The sequence below is a fragment of the Protomyctophum bolini genome (assembly GCF_963924005.1).
Source record: "Protomyctophum bolini genome assembly, chromosome: 6".
NCBI lineage: Eukaryota > Metazoa > Chordata > Actinopteri > Myctophiformes > Myctophidae > Protomyctophum > Protomyctophum bolini.
Genome location: NC_137867.1, coordinates 48,747,899 through 48,771,679, shown reverse-complemented (window position 1 = coordinate 48,771,679; position 23,781 = coordinate 48,747,899). Strand labels below are relative to the sequence as shown.

Below are 23,781 nucleotides of genomic sequence, written 5' to 3'. Positions count from 1 at the left end.
ACAACACGTCATTACACTGACCACTCACAACACGTCATTACACTGACCACTCACAACACGTCATTACACTGACCACTCACAACACGTCATTACACTGACCACTCACAACACGCCATTACACTGACCACTCACAACACGTCATTACACTGACCACTCACAACACGTCATTACACTGACCACTCACAACACGTCATTACACTGACCACTCACAACACGTCATTACACTGACCACTCACAACACGTCATTACTCTGACCACTCACAACACTCTAGAGTCTATATAGTGTTTTGAGTGATCGCCATGCAACTATAATGCTCGCAGCCATATCTCTTCAAGGGGTTTATTTCCTTGGTATCACATGTTTAAATGTGACCAAATTTGACTGAGGGACTGCCATTGGATTTGTTTTTGGATTCTCGCTTTTTTGTCATGTCATATGAAAGCAGTGAATCATAGCAGTGAATCATAGCTTCAAATTGACATATTGGTTGTTCAGTTTGAGCCACCAGTTTTGGAGATATGGCTTATAGAGTAATGTCTGGCAGAGAAACAGCGAGTTGAGACTCAGTTGAGAAACAGGCTTAAAAGGTTCATTACACCTATAGCTACATGTTTAAGCAGTTATTTCATATTTACATGTCAATTTCAGCTCTGACACTTATTTCAGACATGCTGTATAGTTCTAGTATGTGAAGAGTCTGCCTGTGCTATTTTGCTCATTTTGGAGGAAAAAAAACAAACAGTTTTTCTCCTCTGGTGAAATGCTGGATTTTGCGCGATGGCAGGCTCTCAGTCAAACTTGGTCACAAATGTTGGTGTTAAATGAATTAATTATGACCACTTCTTTCCACGTCATGTCATAACTGCTGTATAGTAATAATAATAATAATAATTATTATTACTATATTATTATTATAACTGCTGTATAGTGGATCGCTTCAGCCCAACCAGTGGCGTGTCCAGTGTGGGGCTGGGTTGGGGGGATAAACGGCTTCTCTAATTGTAGAGAATAGTATAGTAGTAATTCTACAACAGGTCGTTTCGAGGAAGCAATCTGATTGGTTGAAACAGCCTTCTAGCCGTGGATCAAACCAGCACCGTTCACCACCTAATCCAAACAAATAATTCAGCCGCTCTGTTCTCCCAGAGCGCTAGCAGACTCGGTGGCTAGGCTATAGCTAGTTTCTTGGGACATTTTGTGGTCGAAGTGACTACATCTGTCAGTAAAAAAAAATATTTTTTTTCAGCGTTTTTCTTAGTTTTAAGGGTAACTGTTGTATAATTGCAATATTACACTCGAGGGTGTGGTTTAACGTGATTATTGCCACTTCAGTGATGCTCGCGGAACTCGACTCCGTCTCGTTCCTGACCGCATCCCTGTCGTGGCAATAATCACGTTAAACCACAACCTCTCGTGTAATATTGCTTAATTAAAGGACATAATCGTTAGTGGAGACGGGAATTGTATAACACAACACTGGACTAGAGGGCATTGCTTCATTTAGATACCACACAAGACCAGTTTTTCTATTTTAGTTTAGTCATATAGTCTTTAGACTGAAACTTAATTTAGTTTCAGTCACATTTTAGTCACCTGGAATGTCTTAGTGTTAGTCTAGGTTTTAGTTTTAGTTGACTAAATCTACAGTTGATTTAGTCGACTAAAATGTATTTTGGCGGGCCTTGATGCCGTCGTAATGAGTGTTTTTACACTTGCTGAAAATAGTCGACCTACAAGCTCACAATGCGTTATGAACTGTGTAGTGTAAAATGACTTATACTGGATCTCTTTTCCACTTTAGTCCCCTTCCTAACATTTTACTCTAGTTTTTATTTGTCGACGAAATTGTCAGTATATTTAGTCTTAGTTTTAGTCGTCGTAGCTTAGTTTTTATTTAGTTTCCATTTAGTTTTTGTCAATGAAAAAAGGTAGTCGACGAGCATTTTTCGTCTTAGTTTTAGTCGACGAAAACAACAGTGTTTTGGGCCAACCCAGTTCTCCAAACAGCCTGCTGGACGCGCCACTGACAACCCAACAGTCTGTTGTACTACTCAGTGGTGGAAAGTAACTAAGTACTTTTACTTGAGTACTGCACTTTGAGTACAATGTTGAGGTATTTGTACTTTACCTGAGTATTTCCAATTTCCAGTACTTGTACTCAGTGCCGGTTCTAGGCCTTTTGTGGCCCCAAGCGACATATTTTTATGAGGCCCCCCTCCTGCCTTGACATGCCGGGAGGGGGGTCGGGGGGGGGGGGCGCTAGCCCCCCAGGGGTCCAGAAAAATGTGTAAATTTGCCATGAAAATGCTTTAATCTGGTGCACTTTGAGATCAAAAATCTTCTCCCTGTGACGAGGCCCCCTCAGTGGTTGAGGCCCTAGGCGACCGCTTAGTTCGCCTATGCCTAGAACCGGCCCTGCTTGTACTTCTACTCCACTACATCTCCAGTGGAGCCAATTCTTTTACTTTAACTTTATACTACAATTATTATCGGCCATTTGAAAATAGCCGATCTACAAGCTCGTTGCGACGCATTGAGAGCCTGTAGATCTACAAGCTCGTTGCGACGCATTGAGAGCCTGTAGATCTACAAGCTCGTTGCGACGCATTGAGAGCCTGTAGATCTACAAGCTGGTTGCGACGCATTGAGAGCCTGTAGATCGGCTATTTTCAATAGACTTTCTACACCTTTTGAACTGGTGAAACGGGACATTCTGCAATATGAATACTTCAATTCCGTACTTGTAACGACGTACTTCTAAATTGTAAAACAATTGGTACCACTGGTATACTAAACGATGTGCGTCCTCTACTGAGTACGTTTAACGATGGTGGTGAGTGCCCTACGACAGGGGTTCTCAACCCGTGGGCCGGGTCGCCAAAATATTTGGTCCCACAAATTATTACAAAAAATACAATAAAATCACCCCCGTGTGAAGTGAGTGAGACCGGCGCTAATAATATATTAAAAGTCTAACTCATGTTGATGTTGGCGATGTAAAACAAACGGTAATCAAGCAAACACAAAACATTTAAAACGCCATTGACAATAAAGAGACAATAATATGACGTAACTCTTCCGTTCATTGTCAATGCGTTGCGTTTGCGTTGACGTGGCCAAAGCATTTCCCGGTGGGGGTCCCCAGCCCAAAAACGTTGAGAACCCCTGTCCTATACGAGACTGTATGGTACCCTACCGTACATCAATTCCAGGTTTCTTAGGCCTATATATTATGTCAGCGATGACGTACAGTGGTACACTATCAAACATTCACCGGATATATCTTTTATGCTATCATGCCCGGGGAAATGTTAACCTGACTCTGCCAGATGGGGGCGGTATTGGGTAACCATGTTCCCCAACACGGCATCCATCTGAGATCTCTCAGGGAGTTGAGCTAACGCCCAACCGCTCCGTGGTTCGAACCAATCAGCGTGAGCTAAGGGGGCGGGACATGTGCGAAACCGGATGTCTGGGGAACACATTGGTTACTCAATATGATCGGTTGTGTTTGCACGCCCACACGGTGATAGACAGACGGTCCCATCCAATCATCTACCAAGTATCTTGAAAAAGAAAAAAAAAAGGAACAGCCCCGTCATCGAATTGGCTTCCGAGATCCCACAGATCCAAATAAGCTGTGAAACAATTGTGTGTAGCTTCTTGGATCTGGCAGCGTCAGGTTAGGGGATGTGGCTTTGGATGACAGAACTCTCTGATAATCAGAATAATCTCTTTGGATGACAGAACTCTGTGATAATCAGAATAATGTCTCTCTTTGGATGACAGAACTCTCTGATAATCAGAATAATCTCTCTCTTTAAGTCTTTGGATGACAGAACTCTCTGATAATCAGAATAATGTCTCTCTCTTTGGATGACAGAACTCTCTGATAATCAGAATAATGTCTCTCTTTAAGTCAACGAGCCGACGCTTGGAAACCTTTACGTGTCCAACCTAACGTGGGAGAGCTTTACGCTCCGGTGGAACCACACGGAGGCGGGGCCGCCGCCGTTTGACGGTTACGTCCTGGAGATTATTGACTCCGATTGGCTGAGAGAGCCCGAGGAGCATAACGTGTCCCACAATGCAATGTGGCACGATGTCACGGGGCTCCGGCCTGACGCCGACTATATAGCCTACCTGTATGGGCGGCGGAGCGGCTCCAGGACGCACGCCGTCAGTATCGTTGCTACAACAGGTATTTACCCTCAAGTCTAATGCATGTGTATCCATGGCTAATGTGGTATTCGTTTCGCATTCGGGTTCTTGGAAACGCCCCCCCCCCCCCCCCCCCCAGCCACTGCGTTAGTTTTACTGAGGTTAGGTTTAGGTATAGTTTTACTGAGGTTAGGGTTAGGTATAGTTTACTGAGGTTAAGGTTAGGGTTAGGTTTAGGTATAGTTTTACTGAGGTTAAGGTTAGGGTTAGGTTTAGGTATAGTTTTACTGAGGTTAAGGTTAGGGTTAGGTTTAGGTATAGTTTTACTGAGGTTAAGGTTAGGGTTAGGTTTAGGTATAGTTTTACTGAGGTTAGGGTTAGGTTGAGGTATAGTTTACTGAGGTTAAGGTTAGGGTTAGGTTTAGGTATAGTTTTACTGAGGTTAAGGTTAGGGTTAGGTTTAGGTATAGTTTTACTGAGGTTAGGGTTAGGTTGAGGTATAGTTTTAATGAGGTTAAGGTTAAGGTTAGGTTTAGGTGTAGGCTGTCAATCACAGCGACTGGCCAGTCACAGCGCACCATTTACTCAAATGTGAAACGGGAACCATATCAGCATATCCATGCCATTCATCTAGAGATGTGTGGGGTGGGGGGGGGGGGAGTAAACATTATGATTTGCATTCTTTGAAACATTGACTTGGGCTAGTGTATGCATAAAGCTACTGAGAATAGAAGTACTGATCCAAGACCCAAAACTGTCATCATTTAGAAGACCTTTTCTCCCAAGTCTAAATGGGTTAAGCACCGTCCACGAAAACAATACGGCAAGAATGACAGATTGACTGCAGTTACTGTAAAAACAAAAAAAAACAATGTCTGATGTTGTTCTACTAAAGGCTTGGACACATTCTGCCTTGTGTAGGACTTGCGTTTTAGGAGAGCCAGAAGTGTTCTGGTGTTCTGGTGCCGGACCGGCGTACCGACCGCCGTCTCTCCCCAATGACGCTGCAGTGAAGTAAGGGCCTATATAGTTCAGTCCGTTCCACCACGTCCAGATCTACAAGCTCACCATGCGTTGTGAGCCCAGATCTACAAGCTCACCATGCGTTGTGAGCTTGTAGATCCTTGTATTGGCCCGCTGGTGAATCAATGATCTGAACTGTATAGGCTTAGGAATGTACCACACACACACACACAGGCAGCTCTCACCATTTCAATTCAATTGAAATACAGTGTCAAATCATAACAAGTTTACACCTTTAGGGCCATTTGCACCAAGAAAGATTAAGCCTTAATCTGGTTTAAATCAAGGTTTATCTATTAATCCAGTTGCACCAAACTTTAAACCTAGTTTTCACTAATCCGGTTTAGTTTTAAACCATCCTTTTAATCTTGGTTTTGTTTTTTTAATCTTGGTTTTAATTTTCACAGTAAACCTGGATTAATGTCAATCCTGTTGCAGCACTACTTTAAACTTTGATTTAAGTATCAATAAGGGATTAATTCTAAACCAGCAGGAGAGGTGGTTTAATTGAAAACAACATGGCAGCATATATACCTCTACATGTTTGTTGTTGTTTGGGAAACTATCGGAGGAAGTGGTGGTGTGTGCAGTGACCGACGGAACAGATCTATAAACCTACCACGCACCTCGGAGTGACCATACGTCTGGTTTTTTTTTAGCGAGAGAGACGACTTTTATTATTATATATATTTTTGCTGCAGGCACTATAATTTAAACATTCTCAAATATGAATGAAATAGTAATGCTAATGATGCTCACGACTGCTGCTGTTTATTTACAGCGCAAAACCAAGATGGCGGACACACAACAAAGTTTAATCCATGAATTAATCACAGTTTAAAGTTTTAATCACAGTTTAATGGATTTTAATCACAGGTTAAGGATTTAATCACAGATCTGTTGAGCAATGCTTAAAATTAAGTGGTGCAACACAACTCGAATTAAAATTAATCCTTGATCAACAAATCCCTGATTAACACTAAACTAAACTTTATTTAATCTTTCTTGGTGCAAACGGCCCTTAGAGTATATATGAATAGAGACGGCACCCGGAGGAAACCCTGAGGTGAAATGGACATAGTGGCCGAATTTGTCATTTTGCAGCTCGAGCCAGCGCTGGGCCGTCGACTATCATTGTGCACGTTCATGTTGTTATTGGGCCCCGTGACACGTGAACGCTATGTTTCATAATTATGTGAACGCGCGCAAACGGCGCAATGATAGTCAATTAACGACCAGCGCGTTCATGTTATTGGGGCAGTCAATCCCAGAATGCACTCTGTTCCTATACCCGGAAAGGAGGAGTGAAATCGCCTCATGCGCCCACCCACCCTCTCCCGACCCCCAGCGCACCTCGGACCAATGCTCCTTCTGAGGGAACATAGGGCTGAGGGAACATAGGGCTGAGGGAACATAGGTATGACCCCACTTTGACAGCTGTTTCGCCGTGCGTGCATATATCATTTTGTAATCACGGAGCGAGCAACTACTGAAGATATCTCTAGGATATTTGCAGCCACATCGTGGCTAGAGGTAAACTAACTACACTACACGACCCAAAGAGTCCCATAAGAAGCCAAAAATGGTCAACGGTTAGCACTCCTATTCTACCTTCCACTTTATGCAAACTAACCCACAAGTCTGACATTGTATTTCTAATGAAGGGGAAAGCACTTGGAAAACGTAGCCTGGTAAACCACACCCCCGCGGTCGGGGGAAAAACAGCATTTCATCTGATTTTTTTTAATTAATGGATGCAAAATTGAAAATTCCGCGACGGGGGAGGGGGTTTACCAGGGTGTCCTAATTGGAACTTGCTGTGCTGTTCATTACCAGAAGAAAATTAATATATACAGCATAAATACTTTTTATTAGTGCATTCCATATATTCCAAATTATAGTGCAGGGTTCAGGCCTATTATAAAAACATTGATTTCAGTACTACATTTTCCAATATTCGCAAAAACCAGAAGAGTGTAAAAAAGGATTTCAGACAGTATGAATGGCATATAACTGTACAATACATCCTGTGCCTTTTTCTCTCCCCCTTGTAGCCCCAGAGCCCGACCTTTACGGGCTAGTTGTTTCTAACGTTACCTCAGACAGATTGGCTCTGTCGTGGAGGGCGGCAGGAGGGAAGGCTTTTGATAACTTTATAGTAGAAGTGAGAGAATCTGCTTTACCCTCGCAGGCGGTGGGGCGCTCCCTGGCGGGAGAGGCGCGCTCCACGCTCATGGCCGGGCTAAAAGCCAGCACGCGCTACGACGTCAAGCTGTATGCTAGCGCTGGCGGCCAAAAAACGCAAGCGCTACACGCCGTAGCCACCACAGGTATATATTATACGCACTCTGCATGTGTTATCGATAAACGGCCTGAACACATACAGTATATAGTCTCAGGAATCAGCCTATAGAAGAGTCCCATAGGTCAAGATTAAAGTCATACTGTGTAACCTTTTTCAATTAGTGTCATTTTGATTTGTTTCACTCAGCCTATGGGCAGAGAGGCCTTTTGTGGTGATTCTGGACAACTGTGTGTTCAACAAATGCTTTTTGAAAAGCCTATGGAGAAAATTAACAGGGAATTCACGTCTGGGTCTCAACGTCGTCATGAAAGGGGGGCGGGGACTGCGACACTATAGGCAGCGCCGTAATGAAACAACGGTGCTACAGTATACGACTCAACGTGTCGACCATAAACCGACCGCTAAAACGAACGTCGCACAGTATGCACTTTATCAACGTCCTGTGGGAATTAACACGACACACAAAAAAAAAACAACAACAACAACATCCATCCGTGTTGTTCTCTCCCTTATTCGCTCAGAGGACGTGCCACAGTTGGGCACCGTAGCGGCGTGGTCCGTAAGCCCAGACAACTTCACGCTGTCCTGGAGCACGCTGTCGGGACACTTCGACGGCTTCGTGATCCGAGTCAGCGACGCGCAACAAACGACCGACACGCTGGAGTTCACCATCGACGGCCGAGTGCAGAACTTTACCGTCTCTGAGCTGGCGGACGCCACGGCCTACGACATCGAACTGTTCGGTATCTCTCATGGCCGCCGCACGCCCTCCGTGTTGTCCCACGCCACCACAGGTACACACGATGCCAATATATGGACGTTACTGTTTGTTCAGCGTCATGCATATACCGTATATAGCGTATACTATAGGGCAGTTGCTGCATCAAATCCGCATCAAATGTATTTAAGGGAGCACTTTGCCCTTTCTCAACCTCGTCTTCAACATATAATTAGCCTTTCGCTACGTCCCTCCCCCAACCCCGTCCTTGTCTAATAGGCACGTTAGCAACGGTTACTAAGTCATTTCAATAAACTAGAAATACGAAATGTTAGAGGGTGCAACTCGATCAACTTACGACCGTCCGACAGGAGTTTTCATGTAATGAACGAACGGTACGACTACTGTGATTGGTATTATTGCCGTCACCTGGGTGGCTCAGTGGTGTAACGTTCCAGACGTTACGCTGTGTATGTGTTCAACGACAACACAGTCACAGCCATGCAAAATGACACTGACAGCTATGAGGTGGCGAAATTGCTTGCCGTCCTTATAGCAACGGTTGCTAAACTATTTGGATTGGCATTGGACAATCGCTGTTTGGGGTGCAGGGGTTTAGCGAAGGGCCAATATTGGTCCTCTCTAAATGCTCATAAAACTGTTGACTTGTGACACTATAGCCTCGTTTCCATGACGGAGTCAGACGGTACATACAACTTCTGTTGTAGGCCTAAATGGTGAATGGTAAGCAGTGCATTTATATAGCGCCTTTATCCAAGGCGCTATATAAATGCATACATTCACACACACATTCATACACTGATGGCGGCGGAAACCATGCAAGGCACCAACCCAGCGGCGTAGGAAAAGGCAGTGCAGCCAGTGCAGTGCACTGGGTCCCAGCGCCCCCTAGGGGCCCATGAGGGGAAGGGAAAAAAATAAAAGAAAGCTGACGGGCCGCTGTTTTGTGAATACACACACACACACACATACACACAAGCAGAAGGGGCAGCTAGCTGAGCTATGGGAACAGGAGGAAGACATGGAACCTGGTGTCTAGCAAGGCGCTGGGCACAGCTCATTGGTCATAGGACTGCAGCAGAGCCAATCATTATGCAGTATCATATCTTAGCAACTATTTCACCACGCTCCGGTCCACAACATTGAAAAAACAAATGGATGCTGTTGTTGACAGCCAACTTAAGTGCCAACAATCTTATCTACCTCAGAGTCAGAAAGTTCTAGTAGTGAGATAGAACTAAAAAAAGAAAAAAAACCTGCAGAGCTGAGTGGGAAAAATATTCGGTGTATTTTTATGAAACAAAAGCTTTGCAGTTTGAAAGTGGATATTCAAGCTTTCCCTACAGCTGCAATGTTGGTGAGTTTAATGTCGTTGAATACAAGCAGATGCAAATTGATGGTTTATGGCAAGTCACTTTATATCATTATAATAAATCTAGAGTTGCAAATTGCAAAGGACTGTGCTGTCATGTGCCAGTTAGCCCTGACAGGGACACATATAGTGGCATCATTTACTGATGTTTGCACTGCATTAATGTTATATCTCACCATACCTGTCACTGCAGTGAGTGCAGAGCGCTCATTCTCCAAGCTCAAGTTGATAAAGACTTATTTAAGGAGCAGCATGGGACAAGAGACTCAGTGGACTGGCTACGCTTTCTATTGAGAACTGCAGAGCGAGGGCTTTGCTGACTTTGCTGAGTACAACGCCCGTAAGGTGACCTTCTAATGAGGGAGTACTCTGGTAACAGCCACATCCATTCCATTCATTAATGCTGTGGTTTTGTAAGGCATATAATGACCTGTGTTTTTCTTGATGGTTATGGACATTCTGTGGAAGTGGAATATATAATCTTTGTACAAGCTTTGTTAGTGTATAATGCTATATTTGAATGTTTGATAGTTTGGAGACATCAGGCTGTGGTAGTTTTGTTTTTGAGCCCAAGTCAGGGCTGGTTGTTTGTCACCTTCTAATGAGTGAGTACTCTGGCAACAGCCACATCCATTCCATGCTGTGGTTTTGTAAGGCATATAATGAGCTGTGTGTTTTTTAGTGTTTCATAGTTTGGAGAGATCAGGCTGTGGTAGTTTTGTTTTTGTGCCCAAGTCAGGGCAGGTTGTTTATTGATGAATATATGGACACTGAGCTTGGCAGCTGGTGCTGTCTGCATGTGGTGCTGAAAGGCTGGTTTAAATGATTGATTGAAATATTTGTTTGCAGAATTACAGTACATTTCAAGCACAAACTCAATACAAATACTGTTAACTGTGAGTGGACAAGTTTACTCAATGCTGTACCATATGTACCATATACTCATGCCACCTCAGGTCACCTCACCTGTAATGTTAGTCTATACCTGTCCTATTGTGTGAGTGTGTGTGTGTGTGTGTGTGCATGGGAGCACGCACGCACGCACACTTGTTTTTTTGCGGTGGTGGGGGGCCTACAAAATATTCTCGCACCGGGGCCCACCATGAGCTCACTACGCCACTGCACCAACCAGCACATCAGGAGCAATCAGGGGTTCAGTGTCTTGCTCACGGACACTCCGACACTAACTCTGGGGGAGCCCACAGGGTTCGAACTGGCAACCTTGCGGTTACCCTCCAGACACTCTAACCCCGATGAGACGCAGAGTGACCAGACAGAAATGAGCATTAGTGAGGACCAAATTATACGACGATATAAGGTTGGAAATGGGTGAGGTTGCTTCTTTAGATTCTGCTAAGATGTTCTAGGTAATTTGCTACAGTACAGTTCAGCCAGATGTGACCGGAGATCTGAACCACATCTGCTTCATTCAGCCAGATGTGACCGGAGATCTGAACCACATCTGCTTCATTCAGCCAGATGTGACCGGAGATCTGAACCACATCTGCTTCATTCAGCCAGATGTGACCGGAGATCTGAACCACATCTGCTTCATTGCGCATGCCTTAAATCCAGCTGTTTTTTTTTTTTAAGTTTTTTTTAATCTAATCTATATTTTTACCTCCTCTTTTGTCTCACGACAGTTTTCACAAGGTTCTTTTTACAATTTAGCAAAAACAAATGGACAACAGTTCTGTCATTTGAAAATAATAATATATATATATATATATAAGTATGGTACTTTTGCAACCATTGCAGACATCAATCAATCATCATCACTATCATTATCCAAAACCATATCCATGGGCATATACTGTTCCCTGGCCTGGCTTTTTTTAATGATTTATTTTTAAATTGTCCCCTTCTCAAAAAACCTAATAAAAAACCACCACCCTCCGCTCCCGCTCCGCCACCTCCCCCCCCCCCCCCCCCCCCCCCCGCGCTCCCCCCCCCCCCCCCCCCCCACACAGCTGCGTTGCCCAAAGTGGAAAACATGACCATTACAAACGTAACGCCGTACGGCTTCCGCGTGTCCTGGGAGATGATGAAGGAACCTCCCGCCGGCGGGAAGGAGACGGAGCCGGCGCCCTCCGGTGGCGGTTTATTCAGTCACTTCCACGTGGTGGTGACGGACTCCGGCTGGCTCCTGAAGCCGCACGAGTTCACCATCCCGGGCAACCAGACCTGGCTGGACATCTGGGGTCTGATCACGGGCATCGGCTATGAGGTCAGACTGACCGCCGTGTCCAACACAGGCCTGTCCTCTCGGCCGCTGACCACGGTGGCTGTGACAGGTACCCCCCCTCCGCCCCTCCCTCCTCCCCCCCCTCCCCCATACAGTTAACCCATTCTGACCTGAGATCAGATTCTACAAATGTCTTCTATACTATACATCCTGACAGTTTTCTGAAAAAGCTATGTTTCTGATCTATGTCAGTCGTTCTATGATTTTTCAAAAGTAGCAGACCTATACAAGCTCGTAGCGCGCCACTCGGTGGCGCGCTATGAGCTTGTAGATCTGCTATTTTTCAATAGCTAAAGCAGGACATGATGCTAACACCAACATGGGTTCCCGCCCCAAATGGGTTAAAGGGCCACTTCACCCCCTTTTGCAACCAGAGCTTATTTTAATGATGTTTGTTGGGAGACAAGGAACAGCCACTCCAATGGACCAGTATACAGCCATGTCTGTCCCTACTGTAAGTTTAGGGTATACCAACAGGTGACAAAGTGGCGCTGTTGTGCTTCACGCTGTGCGCACAGGTGCATGATGGGAAGTTGAGTTTTAGTGTACCAGTACAGAACAAACTACCAGACGCAATATGTTTTTAAAGGTCTCATGACATTAATTTTCATTTATTTAAATTTTTCGTTTTTCTTTTAGGTTCCATGACCTTAATTACACCCAATTACATGACCTCAATTACATCTACGTCTGGAGTTTTCTCTGGAGTTTGGAAGTCTTCTGAGCTGCAATGAAAACAGGCAAAACAGTGAAAAAAAGTGACATCTGCTGGCAAAATGTAAAAAAAAAAATTACATCACAAACAGCAGGAAACTCAGCAGCACCTGTTTGAGCCAGAAAATCCCACACCACAGAAAAGTTCAGGTTTCTTTTGGGGTGAATTAAGCTCAGAAAACACAAAAGAATTAAGAAAAATTACAAACAAATATTTTTATGTCACAATCCCTTTAATCGATTTTAGTATTTCAAAGTGCCAGTGATGTCATGGACACTGGTCTCACTTCCTTACTGAGACATACATGTCTCAGTAAGACAGCCCTCCTCCCCCTATCCACAAGGAGGAGCAGTGCACCAAAGCATTATGGGAATTGTAGTCCAGGAAGGAAGTGAGACCATGCAATGTCCATGACATCATATCACATATCACATTAAAAAAAAAACAAGAAAGTGTTTCTTGTCTAAATAAGATCTGGTTGCAAATGGGCTGAAGCGGCCCTTTAACGGGGTATTTCACTTTTCTTTTAAAGCCTTCATCCTGTCTGGCTTTTCTGTGCACCATAGGTAGTTCTGTGCACCCTAGGTAGTTTTCTGTTTTCTGTGCACCCTAGGTAGTTTTGTGCACCCTAGGTAGTTTTGTGCACCCTAGGTAGTTCTGTGCACCCTAGGTAGTTCTGTGCACCCTAGGTAGTTCTGTGCACCCTAGGTAGTTCTGTGCACCCTAGGTAGTTCTGTGCACCCTAGGTAGTTTTGAATAAGTCGCTTGATTCGATTCAAAATGTTTAGATATTTGATATTGAAGTGAAATACTCCTCGTCGTCATAACTCCACGTGGTAAGCCTGCATGCATGTGCGCATTCGGCACATGAGGTGTGATTCAAATTAACGTTGTTTTAGAGTGAAGAAGAAATGGAATGTAAACGTCGCTGCTGTCGGACAGAAACTGCTCTTCAGAAAAGAATAACAAGCGGTCACGGTGGCACAGCCGGTCGTGCTGTCGCCTCACAGCTATAGAAGGTCCTGGGTTCGATTCCCGCTGGGGACGCTGTGGGCCCTGGGGGCGTGTTCTCTCCTCCGTGTCATCAGTGCCCATGATACCCGAGGCGGGGGTTGGCGAAAGGGCCTTTCTGTGTGTAGTTTACATGTTCTCCCCGTGTCCCCTAGGGTAGGTACCCTCACATGTTCTCCCCGTGTCCCCTAGGGTAGGTACCCTCACATGTTCTCCCCGTGTCCCCTATAGGGTAGGTACCCTCACATGTTCTCCCCGTGTCCCCTAGGGTAGGTACCCTCACATGTTCTCCCCGTGTCCCCTAGGGTAGCTACCCTCACATGTTCTCCCCGTGTCCCCTAGGGTAGGTACCCTCACATGTTCTCCCCGTGTCCCCTAGGGTAGGTACCCTCACATGTTCTCCCCGTGTCCCCTATAGGGTAGGTACCCTCACATGTTCTCCCCGTGTCCCCTAGGGTAGGTACCCTCACATGTTCTCCCTGTGTCCCCTAGGGTAGGTACCCTCACATGTTCTCCCCGTGTCCCCTAGGGTAGGTACCCTCACATGTTCTCCCCGTGTCCCCTAGGGTATAGGTACCCTCACATGTTCTCCCCGTGTCCCCTAGGGTAGGTACCCTCACATGTTCTCCCCGTGTCCCCTAGGGTAGGTACCCTCACATGTTCTCCCCGTGTCCCCGAGGGTAGGTACCCTCACATGTTCTCCCCGTGTCCCCTAGGGTAGGTACCCTCACATGTTCTCCCCGTGTCCCCTAGGGTAGGTACCCTCACATGTTCTCCCCGTGTCCCTTAGGGTAGATACCCTCACATGTTCTCCCCGTGTCCCCTAGGGTAGGTACCCTCACATGTTCTCCCCGTGTCCCCTAGGGTAGGTACCCTCACATGTTCTCCCTGTGTCCCCTAGGGTAGGTACCCTCACATGTTCTCCCCGTGTCCCCTAGGGTAGATACCCTCACAAAAACATGCAGTAATCCTGGTCTCTAAACTGCCTCCCCCTGGCCAGCCGGGGCGCCTGATGGAGGGGAACGGAACTGGTCGGAATAACGTGTTCCCGGCCGGGGAAACTCCCCCCCTGTCAGGTGAAAAGAAGCAGCTTGGACTCCTCATGCAGAGAAGGAAGCATGAGGTCAGTCCACTGCTCTCCCCAGGTTGGCAGAGGAAGTGTAGTGCCCAGGATTACATTAGATAATTGACACTGGGTGAAAAAACTGGTTGGGATAAATAAGTTTGGGACAAAATTGTGGGATAAAAGAAAAAAAAAGAAAACAAAAGTGTGAATGAAACGTCCCTCTTCTCCAGAGCTAAACCTCATTAACATTAACCTGCCTAATTTATTCATTTTAATCCAACCCGTTTCCTTGTTTTTGGCGGTGTGGCGTTCCATTCCGTTTCCTCTCGTCTCTAAAATATGAGCAAGCGTTGGTGTTTGTTTTCATATTTTAAAACGTGTTTTCCCCCCAGATTTCTGACTGCTGCTGCTTCAACGGGCATACTGTACACAGTATATACCTGATAATCACATACACACGTATAATATTATGTCCTCTGGGCATTTTTGTTATGATCACAGCTGTCGGGGTTTGTTTGATCGGGACAGTTTTTGTGGAGGGACAAACTAAATATATATATATATATATATATATATATATAATGTCTGAAACGGCAGGAAAACACTGTTGAATTAACCAACGGGACATTTTCAGCATGAAAGAAATGTCACTTGATTTTAAACTAACAAATCTTCATCCATCATGTCTGATCGTCTTTAAGGGCATCCAGGCTGGATGGATGTCTGTTCCTATCAACAAAATGCCACAGACGAAAAACAGTCTAAGTCCACACTATTGATCCATAATGTATAAATGATAGATAAGGGTTCAGGACAACGAGGCCTTTTCGTGGAGGGAGGGGTCAGAATGAAATTTGGACTTAGACTGTTTTTCGTCTGTGGTACTATAATGTTTGCTAAACAAATCTTTTCACAGACTTTTGAACTGACCTCAGCAAAGTATGTTTCCCTAACCGCTTCAACCCGTCTGTACTTCAACTGACCGGGGTTAGGGCTAACCACTTCAACCCGTCTGTACTTCAACTGACCGGGGTTAGGGGGGGCTAACCACTTCAACCCGTCTGTACTTCAACTGACCGGGGTTAGGGGGGGCTAACCACTTCAACCCGTCTGTACTTCAACCGACCGGGGTTAGGGGGGGCTAACCACTTCAACCCGTCTGTACTTCAACCGACCGGGGGTTCCACGAGGGCCTGTACTTTGTCCCTTCTTTTTCCTCCATCTTCTCCAAAACTCTTTGCTCGAAAATAGCCGATCCACAAGCTCGCAACGTTGCGAGCTCATAGATCTACTATTTTCGCCGAATTCTTTGCCTATACTTTCGCCGAATGTGTACCAGAATAGGCACAATACCTGAATGTGTGCCAGAATAGGCACAATACCTGGAGTTCACGCATTCATACAATCTCACACGTCTCTTCCGTTCTTCCGTCGAACGTCCGCCTCTCGCACTAACGAATGAAACGAACAAACGACGAAGCATGGCAAGACTCACCGCGGCGGATGAAAAAAGGCCTCGCTCCTTAAAACCGCCGGAAAAGACGCCTTCCATCCATCCATCGCCCGGCCGGCCGCCTTCCTTCCTTCCTTCCTTCAATCTCAACCCCCCCAACGCCTTCCGGGCTCTCTTTCTCTCTCTGAACTCTAAAGAGCAAGGGGGCGGGGCCTATAAAGTGTTTCCTTTCCGAACCAGAGGCGGAGCCCGAGGTGGAGCACCTGTTTGTGTCGGACGTGACGGAGGACAGCCTGCGTCTGACGTGGGCCGCCGAGCCGTTCTTGTTTGACAGATTCGTCATCAAGATCCGGGACAGCAAAAAGCTGGACAGCCCGCAGGAGCACGTGGCGCTGGGCGACGAGCGCACGGCAGTTCTGACGGGCCTGACGGGCGGCACGGAGTACGAGGTGGAGCTGTACGGCGTGTCGCTGGACCACCGGTCCCAGCCAATCACTGGGGTCGCTCGCACAGGTAGATCGATGGACCGACCAATCCCTTTTTCGGGGTCGACGTTCACACACAGGTGGTTGGAGATCCCGATCACATGGGGTTTGCTGCGTGCTGACACAGGTTGATGGAGAGCGCTGGAACCGTCCGGAATGCAGCCGTGTCTGTGTGCTATACGTCTGTGTGTCTGTGTGCTATACGTGTCTGTGTGCTATACGTCTGTGTGCTATACGTCTGTGTGCTACACGTCTGTGTGCTATACGTCTGTGTGCTATACGTCTGTGTGCTATACGTCTGTGAACCGTGTCTGTGTGCTATACGTCTGTGTGCTATACGTCTGTGTGCTATACGTCTGTGAACCGTGTCTGTGTGCTATACGTCTGTGTGCTATACGTCTGTGTGATATACGTCTGTGAACCGTGTCTGTGTGCTATACGTCTGTGTGCTATACGTCTGTGTGCTATACGTCTGTGTGCTATACGTCTGTGTGCTATACGTCTGTGTGCTATACGTCTGTGTGCTATATGTCTGTGTGCTATACGTCTGTGAACCGTGTCTGTGTGCTATACGTCTGTGTGCTATACGTCTGTGTGATATACGTCTGTGAACCGTGTCTGTGTGCTATACGTCTGTGTGCTATACGTCTGTGTGCTATACGTCTGTGTGCTATACGTCTGTGTGCTATACGTCTGTGTGCTATACGTCTGTGTGCTATACGTCTGTGTGATATACGTCTGTGAACCGTGTCTGTGTGCTATACGTCTGTGAACCGTGTCTGTGTGCTATACGTCTGTGTGCTATACGTCTGTGTGATATACGTCTGTGAACCGTGTCTGTGTGCTATACGTCTGTGTGCTATACGTCTGTGTGATATACGTCTGTGAAAATGTGAACTGAAGTCTCTTTTTGTTTTGCCTTTATCTTGATAGTTTACACTAGTACGCTGGCAGGAAATGGGGGGAATTAAACAACTTCAGTGCACTGTGCCTACACCGAAGGTCCCAACATGTGTAGGCACAATGCAAGGAATAAATGCATTCGCCATGTATCCGAAGGAAGTCTGATCCAATCACTTTTTTTAGATTTCTCCAGTTTAATCCTGAGTTTAAGTTTTGTAGTGTTCAAGATCTGATTTTAGGCATATTTAAGCCTCCAGGAAAATCCGTGTTGAGGTTCTTAATCCACTGTTTTTCATTAAAACGTCTTTGTCCTAAAACTGTCCAGTTGGGATTGTGTTGAAGTCCAGCGCATTTTAGAGCTTCAATGCCGTGAGCCATGAAATGTTGTACAAATCTTGTGGTTGTCTTTTTGGCATTGTTAATATTGTATCTGTGTTGTCCCAGCCTAGTACCTATTGTTTTACCTGTTTCACCGACATATTGTAAACCACATTTTTAATTTTTGGACGAAATTGTCAACGATATTTAGTTTTATAGTCATCATAGCTTAGTTTGTATTCAGTGGAAAAAGGTAGTCGACGGAAAAAAGAATATCATAGTTTTAATCGACGAAGTCAACACTCCTAAAAGGCCTCTTCATACTCCAGTTTTAGGTGATAAGTTGTCCAACGGTGGTTAGTAAAAACAGAGATGTGTTTGGATACCACCGCGGCTCAGTGTCGTCATGTTGTAGTTTTAGTAAAAACAGAGAGATGTGTTTGGGGTGAGCGGTGAATCTCTGACCACAGTGACGTAATGTTGTAGTTTTAGTAAAAACAGAGAGATGTGTTTGGGGTGAGCGGTGAATCTCTGACCACAGTGACGTCATGTTGTAGTTTTAGTAAAAACAGAGAGATGTGTTTGGGGTGAGCGGTGAATCTCTGACCACAGTGACGTAATGTTGTAGTTTTCGGTTGTCACCTGTTTTTACTAAGCACCGTTCCAGGTGGTCACCTCTTCACCTAAAACTGGACTATATGAACAGGCCTTAACATTTAATCCTCTCTGCTCTGTCTTGGTGTCGGCGCGTTCTCCAGGTCTGGGCTCTCCGAGAGGACTCCAGTTCTCTGAGATAACCGACACGTCCACCATGGTGGGCTGGACCCCGCCTCGCTCCCGGGTGGACAGCTATCGCCTCGTCTACGCGCCGCTTTACGGGGGTAAGGAAAGGAAAGGTACTATGTTTACCCAGGATAACTGGACTAAGGAAAGGAAAGGTACTATGTTTACCCAGGGTAACTGGACTAAGGAAAGGAAAGGTACTATGTTTACCCAGGGTAACTGGACTAAGGAAAGGAAAGGTACTATGTTTACCCAGGGTAACTGGACTAAGGAAAGGAAAGGTACTATGTTTACCCAGGGTAACTGGACTAAGGAAAGGTAAGGTACTATGTTTACCCAGGGTAACTGGACTAAGGAAAGGAAAGGTACCATGTTTACCCAGGGTAACTGGACTAAGGAAAGGAAAGGTACTATGTTTACCCAGGGTAACTGGACTAAAGGTACTATGTTTACCCAGGGTAACTGGACTAAGGAAAGGAAAGGTACTATGTTTACCCAGGGTAACTGGACTAAGGAAAGGAAAGGTACTATGTTTACCCAGGGTAACTGGACTAAGGAAAGGAAAGGTACTATGTTTACCTGCAGGGTAACTGGACTAAGGAAAGGAAAGGTACTATGTTTACCCAGGGTAACTGGACTAAGGAAAGGAAAGGTACTAAGTTTACCCAGGGTAACTGGACTAAGGAAAGGAAAGGTACTATGTTTACCCAGGGTAACTGGACTAAGGAAAGGAAAGGTACTATGTTTACCCAGGGTAACTGGACTAAGGAAAGGAAAGGTACTATGTTTACCCAGGGTAACTGGACTAAGGAAAGGAAAGGTACTATGTTTACCCAGGGTAACTGGACTAAAGGTACTATGTTTACCCAGGGTAACTGGACTAAAGGTACTATGTTTACCCAGGGTAACTGGACTAAAGGTACTATGTTTACCCAGGGTAACTGGACTAAAGGTACTATGTTTACCCAGGGTAACTGGACTAAGGAAAGGAAAGGTACTATGTTTACCCAGGGTAACTGGACTAAGAAAAGGAAAGGTACTATGTTTACCCAGGGTAACTGGACTAAGGAAAGGAAAGGTACTATGTTTACCCAGGGTAACTGGACTAAGGAAAGGAAAGGTACTATGTTTACCCAGGGTAACTGGACTAAGGAAAGGAAAGGTACTATGTTTACCCAGGGTAACTGAACTAAGGAAAGGAAAGGTACTATGTTTACCCAGGGTAACTGGACTAAAGGTACTATGTTTACCCAGGGTAACTGGACTAAAGGTACTATGTTTACCCAGGGTAACTGGACTAAGGAAAGGAAAGGTACTATGTTTACCCAGGGTAACTGGACTAAGGAAAGGAAAGGTACTATGTTTACCCAGGGTAACTGGACTAAGGAAAGGAAAGGTACTATGTTTACCCAGGGTAACTGGACTAAGGAAAGGAAAGGTACTATGTTTACCCAGGGTAACTGGACTAAGGAAAGGAAGGGTACTATGTTTACCCAGGGTAACTGGACTAAGGAAAGGAAGGGTACTATGTTTACCCAGGGTAACTGGACTAAGGAAAGGAAAGGTACTATGTTTACCCAGGGTAACTGGACTAAGGAAAGGAAGGGTACTATGTTTACCCAGGGTAACTGGACTAAGGAAAGGAAGGGTACTATGTTTACCCAGGGTAACTGGACTAAGGAAAGGAAAGGTACTATGTTTACCCAGGGTAACTGGACTAAGGAAAGGAAAGGTACTATGTTTACCCAGGGTAACTGGACTAAGGAAAGGAAAGGTACCATGTTTACCCAGGGTAACTGGACTAAGGAAAGGAAAGGTACTATGTTTACCCAGGGTAACTGGACTAAGGAAAGGAAAGGTACTATGTTTACCCAGGGTAACTGGACTAAGGAAAGGAAAGGTACTATGTTTACCCAGGGTAACTGGACTAAGGAAAGGAAAGGTACTATGTTTACCCAGGGTAACTGGACTAAGGAAAGGTACTATGTTTACCCAGGGTAACTGGACTAAGGAAAGGAAAGGTACTATGTTTACCCAGGGTAACTGGACTAAGGAAAGGTACTATGTTTACCCAGGGTAACTGGACTAAGGAAAGGTACTATGTTTACCCTGCAGGGTAACTGGACTAAGGAAAGGTACTATGTTTGCCCAGGGTAACTGGACTAAGGAAAGGTACTATGTTTACCCTGCAGGGTAACTGGACTAACGAAAGGAAAGGTACTATGTTTACCCTGCAGGGTAACTGGACTAAGGAAAGGAAAGGTACTATGTTTACCCAGGGTAACTGGACTAAGGAAAGGAAAGGTACTATGTTTACCCAGGGTAACTGGACTAAGGAAAGGTACTATGTTTACCCAGGGTAACTGGACTAAGGAAAGGAAAGGTACTATGTTTACCCAGGGTAACTGGACTAAGGAAAGGTACTATGTTTACCCAGGGTAACTGGACTAAGGAAAGGAAAGGTACTATGTTTACCCAGGGTAACTGGACTAAGGAAAGGAAAGGTACTATGTTTACCCAGGGTAACTGGACTAAGGAAAGGTACTATGTTTACCCAGGGTAACTGGACTAAGGAAAGGAAAGGTACTATGTTTACCCAGGGTAACTGGACTAAGGAAAGGAAAGGTACTATGTTTACCCAGGGTAACTGGACTAAGGAAAGGAAAGGTACTATGTTTACCCAGGGTAACTGGACTAAGGAAAGGAAAGGTACTATGTTTAACCTGCAGGGTAACTGGACTAAGGAAGGGAAAGGTACTATGTTTACCCAGGGTAACTGGACTAAGGAAAGGAAGGGTACTATGTTTACCCAGGGTAACTGGACTAAGGAAAGGAAGGGTACTATGTTTACCCAGGGTAACTGGACTAAGGAAAGGAAAGGTACTATGTTTACCCAGGGTAACTGGAGTAAGGAAAGGAAGGGTACTATGTTTACCCAGGGTAACTGGACTAAGGAAAGGAAGGGTACTATGTTTACCCAGGGTAACTGGACTAAGGAAAGGAAAGGTACTATGTTTACCCAGGGTAACTGGACTAAGGAAAGGAAAGGTACTATGTTTACCCAGGGTAACTGGACTAAGGAAAGGAAAGGTACCATGTTTACCCAGGGTAACTGGACTAAGGAAAGGAAAGGTACTATGTTTACCCAGGGTAACTGGACTAAGGAAAGGAAAGGTACTATGTTTACCCAGGGTAACTGGACTAAGGAAAGGAAAGGTACTATGTTTACCCAGGGTAACTGGACTAAGGAAAGGAAAGGTACTATGTTTACCCAGGGTAACTGGACTAAGGAAAGGAAGGGTACTATGTTTACCCAGGGTAACTGGACTAAGGAAAGGAAGGGTACTATGTTTACCCAGGGTAACTGGACTAAGGAAAGGAAAGGTACTATGTTTACCCAGGGTAACTGGAGTAAGGAAAGGAAGGGTACTATGTTTACCCAGGGTAACTGGACTAAGGAAAGGAAGGGTACTATGTTTACCCAGGGTAACTGGACTAAGGAAAGGAAAGGTACTATGTTTACCCAGGGTAACTGGACTAAGGAAAGGAAAGGTACTATGTTTACCCAGGGTAACTGGACTAAGGAAAGGAAAGGTACCATGTTTACCCAGGGTAACTGGACTAAGGAAAGGAAAGGTACTATGTTTACCCAGGGTAACTGGACTAAGGAAAGGAAAGGTACTATGTTTACCCAGGGTAACTGGACTAAGGAAAGGAAAGGTACTATGTTTACCCAGGGTAACTGGACTAAGGAAAGGAAAGGTACTATGTTTACCCAGGGTAACTGGACTAAGGAAAGGTACTATGTTTACCCAGGGTAACTGGACTAAGGAAAGGAAAGGTAAGACCTGGTTTTTGACACGCAAAATACAGCCCTTAGCCTCAAGGACCCAAAATATATATTTTGTTGTCATTGGATAAGATCATGTGCACAATTCCATGCTGTGTATAGGTATTGATGTTGGTACCGTGCATGGTGCGTGTGTGCGTGCATGGTGCGTGCGTGCGTGCGTGCATGTGCGTGCGTGCGTGCGTGCGTGCGTGCCTGTGTGTGTGTGTGTGTGTGCGTGTGTGTGTGCGTGCGTGCGTGCGTGTGTGTGTGCGTGTGTGTGCGTGTGTGTGTGTGCGCGTCCTCTCCACGCTGTGTGTAGGGAACCCGGTCCAGTTGACGGTGGCCAGCGACGTGTCCCAGACCACGCTGACCCACATGGTCCCTGGGACCACCTACCAGGTCACCGTGACCGCCGTGAAGGGCCTGGAGGACAGCCCGCCCACCACGGACACGGTCACTACAGGTATGATGCACTGTAGAGCGCCCCCTATGGGCCTGGAGGACAGCCCGGGAGAATAGCGCTTGATGTCTTTTTACGGGGCTGCCTGGAGCCACACATTCACAGTCATATGAGCCGGGCGGTGCTTATAGACGCCCGCACGGCATGGGTTTGTAAGGCAATCAAGCGCTCCCCTTCCCCAGTTCAGCTACAGAGCTGCGGAATAAGCTGGGAATGATATAAAGTGACTGAAGGTGTGGGTTATCGGTGACATTTACAACGGTCACGTGACGGTATGACCAGCCAATCAGAATCAAGTATTGGGACTAACCCTTTTAGAAAGCCAGGTTGGGAACCCATGCCAGCCAATCAGCCCTACAGCACAGATCTGACAGGACCTTTAGTGTTAATAATAATAAAACTTTATTTGTAGAGCACCTTTCATGACATGAAATGCAGCTCAAAGTGCTTTACAGAGCAATGGAGAAAAAAAAGAAAAGCTAGGCAACAACATTAAGAACAAGCAGTAATGCAATACAGTGAAGACATGAATAACAAAAATAAAAGATCAATTAAAAGCAATGTTGTAGAAGTGGGTCTTGAGCTGAGCTTTAAACATGTCTACAGAGGCTGCCTGTCGAAGGTACAGTGGGAGCTTGTTCCATGCCGACGGCCCCTAGAAGCAAAAAGCTGCTTCCCCGTATTTTTTAGTTGCCATTTTTTAGGCAAAGCGAGCCGACCAGCAGTGGAAGACCTTAGGGGGCGGTTTGGGACATATTGGGACATTATACAGTTGAAGTGGTCATCTCTGTACGTGTGTGTGTGTGTGTGTGTGTGTGTGTGTGTGTGTGTGTGCGTGTGTGTGTGTGTGTGTGTGTGTGTGTGTGTGTGTGTGTGTGTGTGTGTGTGTGTGTGTGTGTGTGTGTGTGT

The 23,781-nt window shown here is 45.6% G+C and overlaps 1 protein-coding gene across 1 annotated transcript in view; it reads left to right on the top strand.

Annotated features, from left to right (window-relative positions):
- Positions 1–23,781, top strand: part of LOC308317076 (tenascin-like) — a gene marked incomplete at its 5' end in the record, with an annotated part of 105,910 nt that overhangs the window by 66,655 nt on the left and 15,474 nt on the right. The window contains 7 exons of the mRNA XM_080765868.1: positions 3,921–4,202; positions 7,240–7,515; positions 8,012–8,284; positions 11,572–11,895; positions 16,332–16,604; positions 18,556–18,678; positions 22,732–22,875. Of these exons, the coding sequence (XP_080621994.1) occupies positions 3,921–4,202; positions 7,240–7,515; positions 8,012–8,284; positions 11,572–11,895; positions 16,332–16,604; positions 18,556–18,678; positions 22,732–22,875 (1,695 nt within the window). The remainder of the gene's footprint in view (positions 1–3,920; positions 4,203–7,239; positions 7,516–8,011; positions 8,285–11,571; positions 11,896–16,331; positions 16,605–18,555; positions 18,679–22,731; positions 22,876–23,781) is intronic.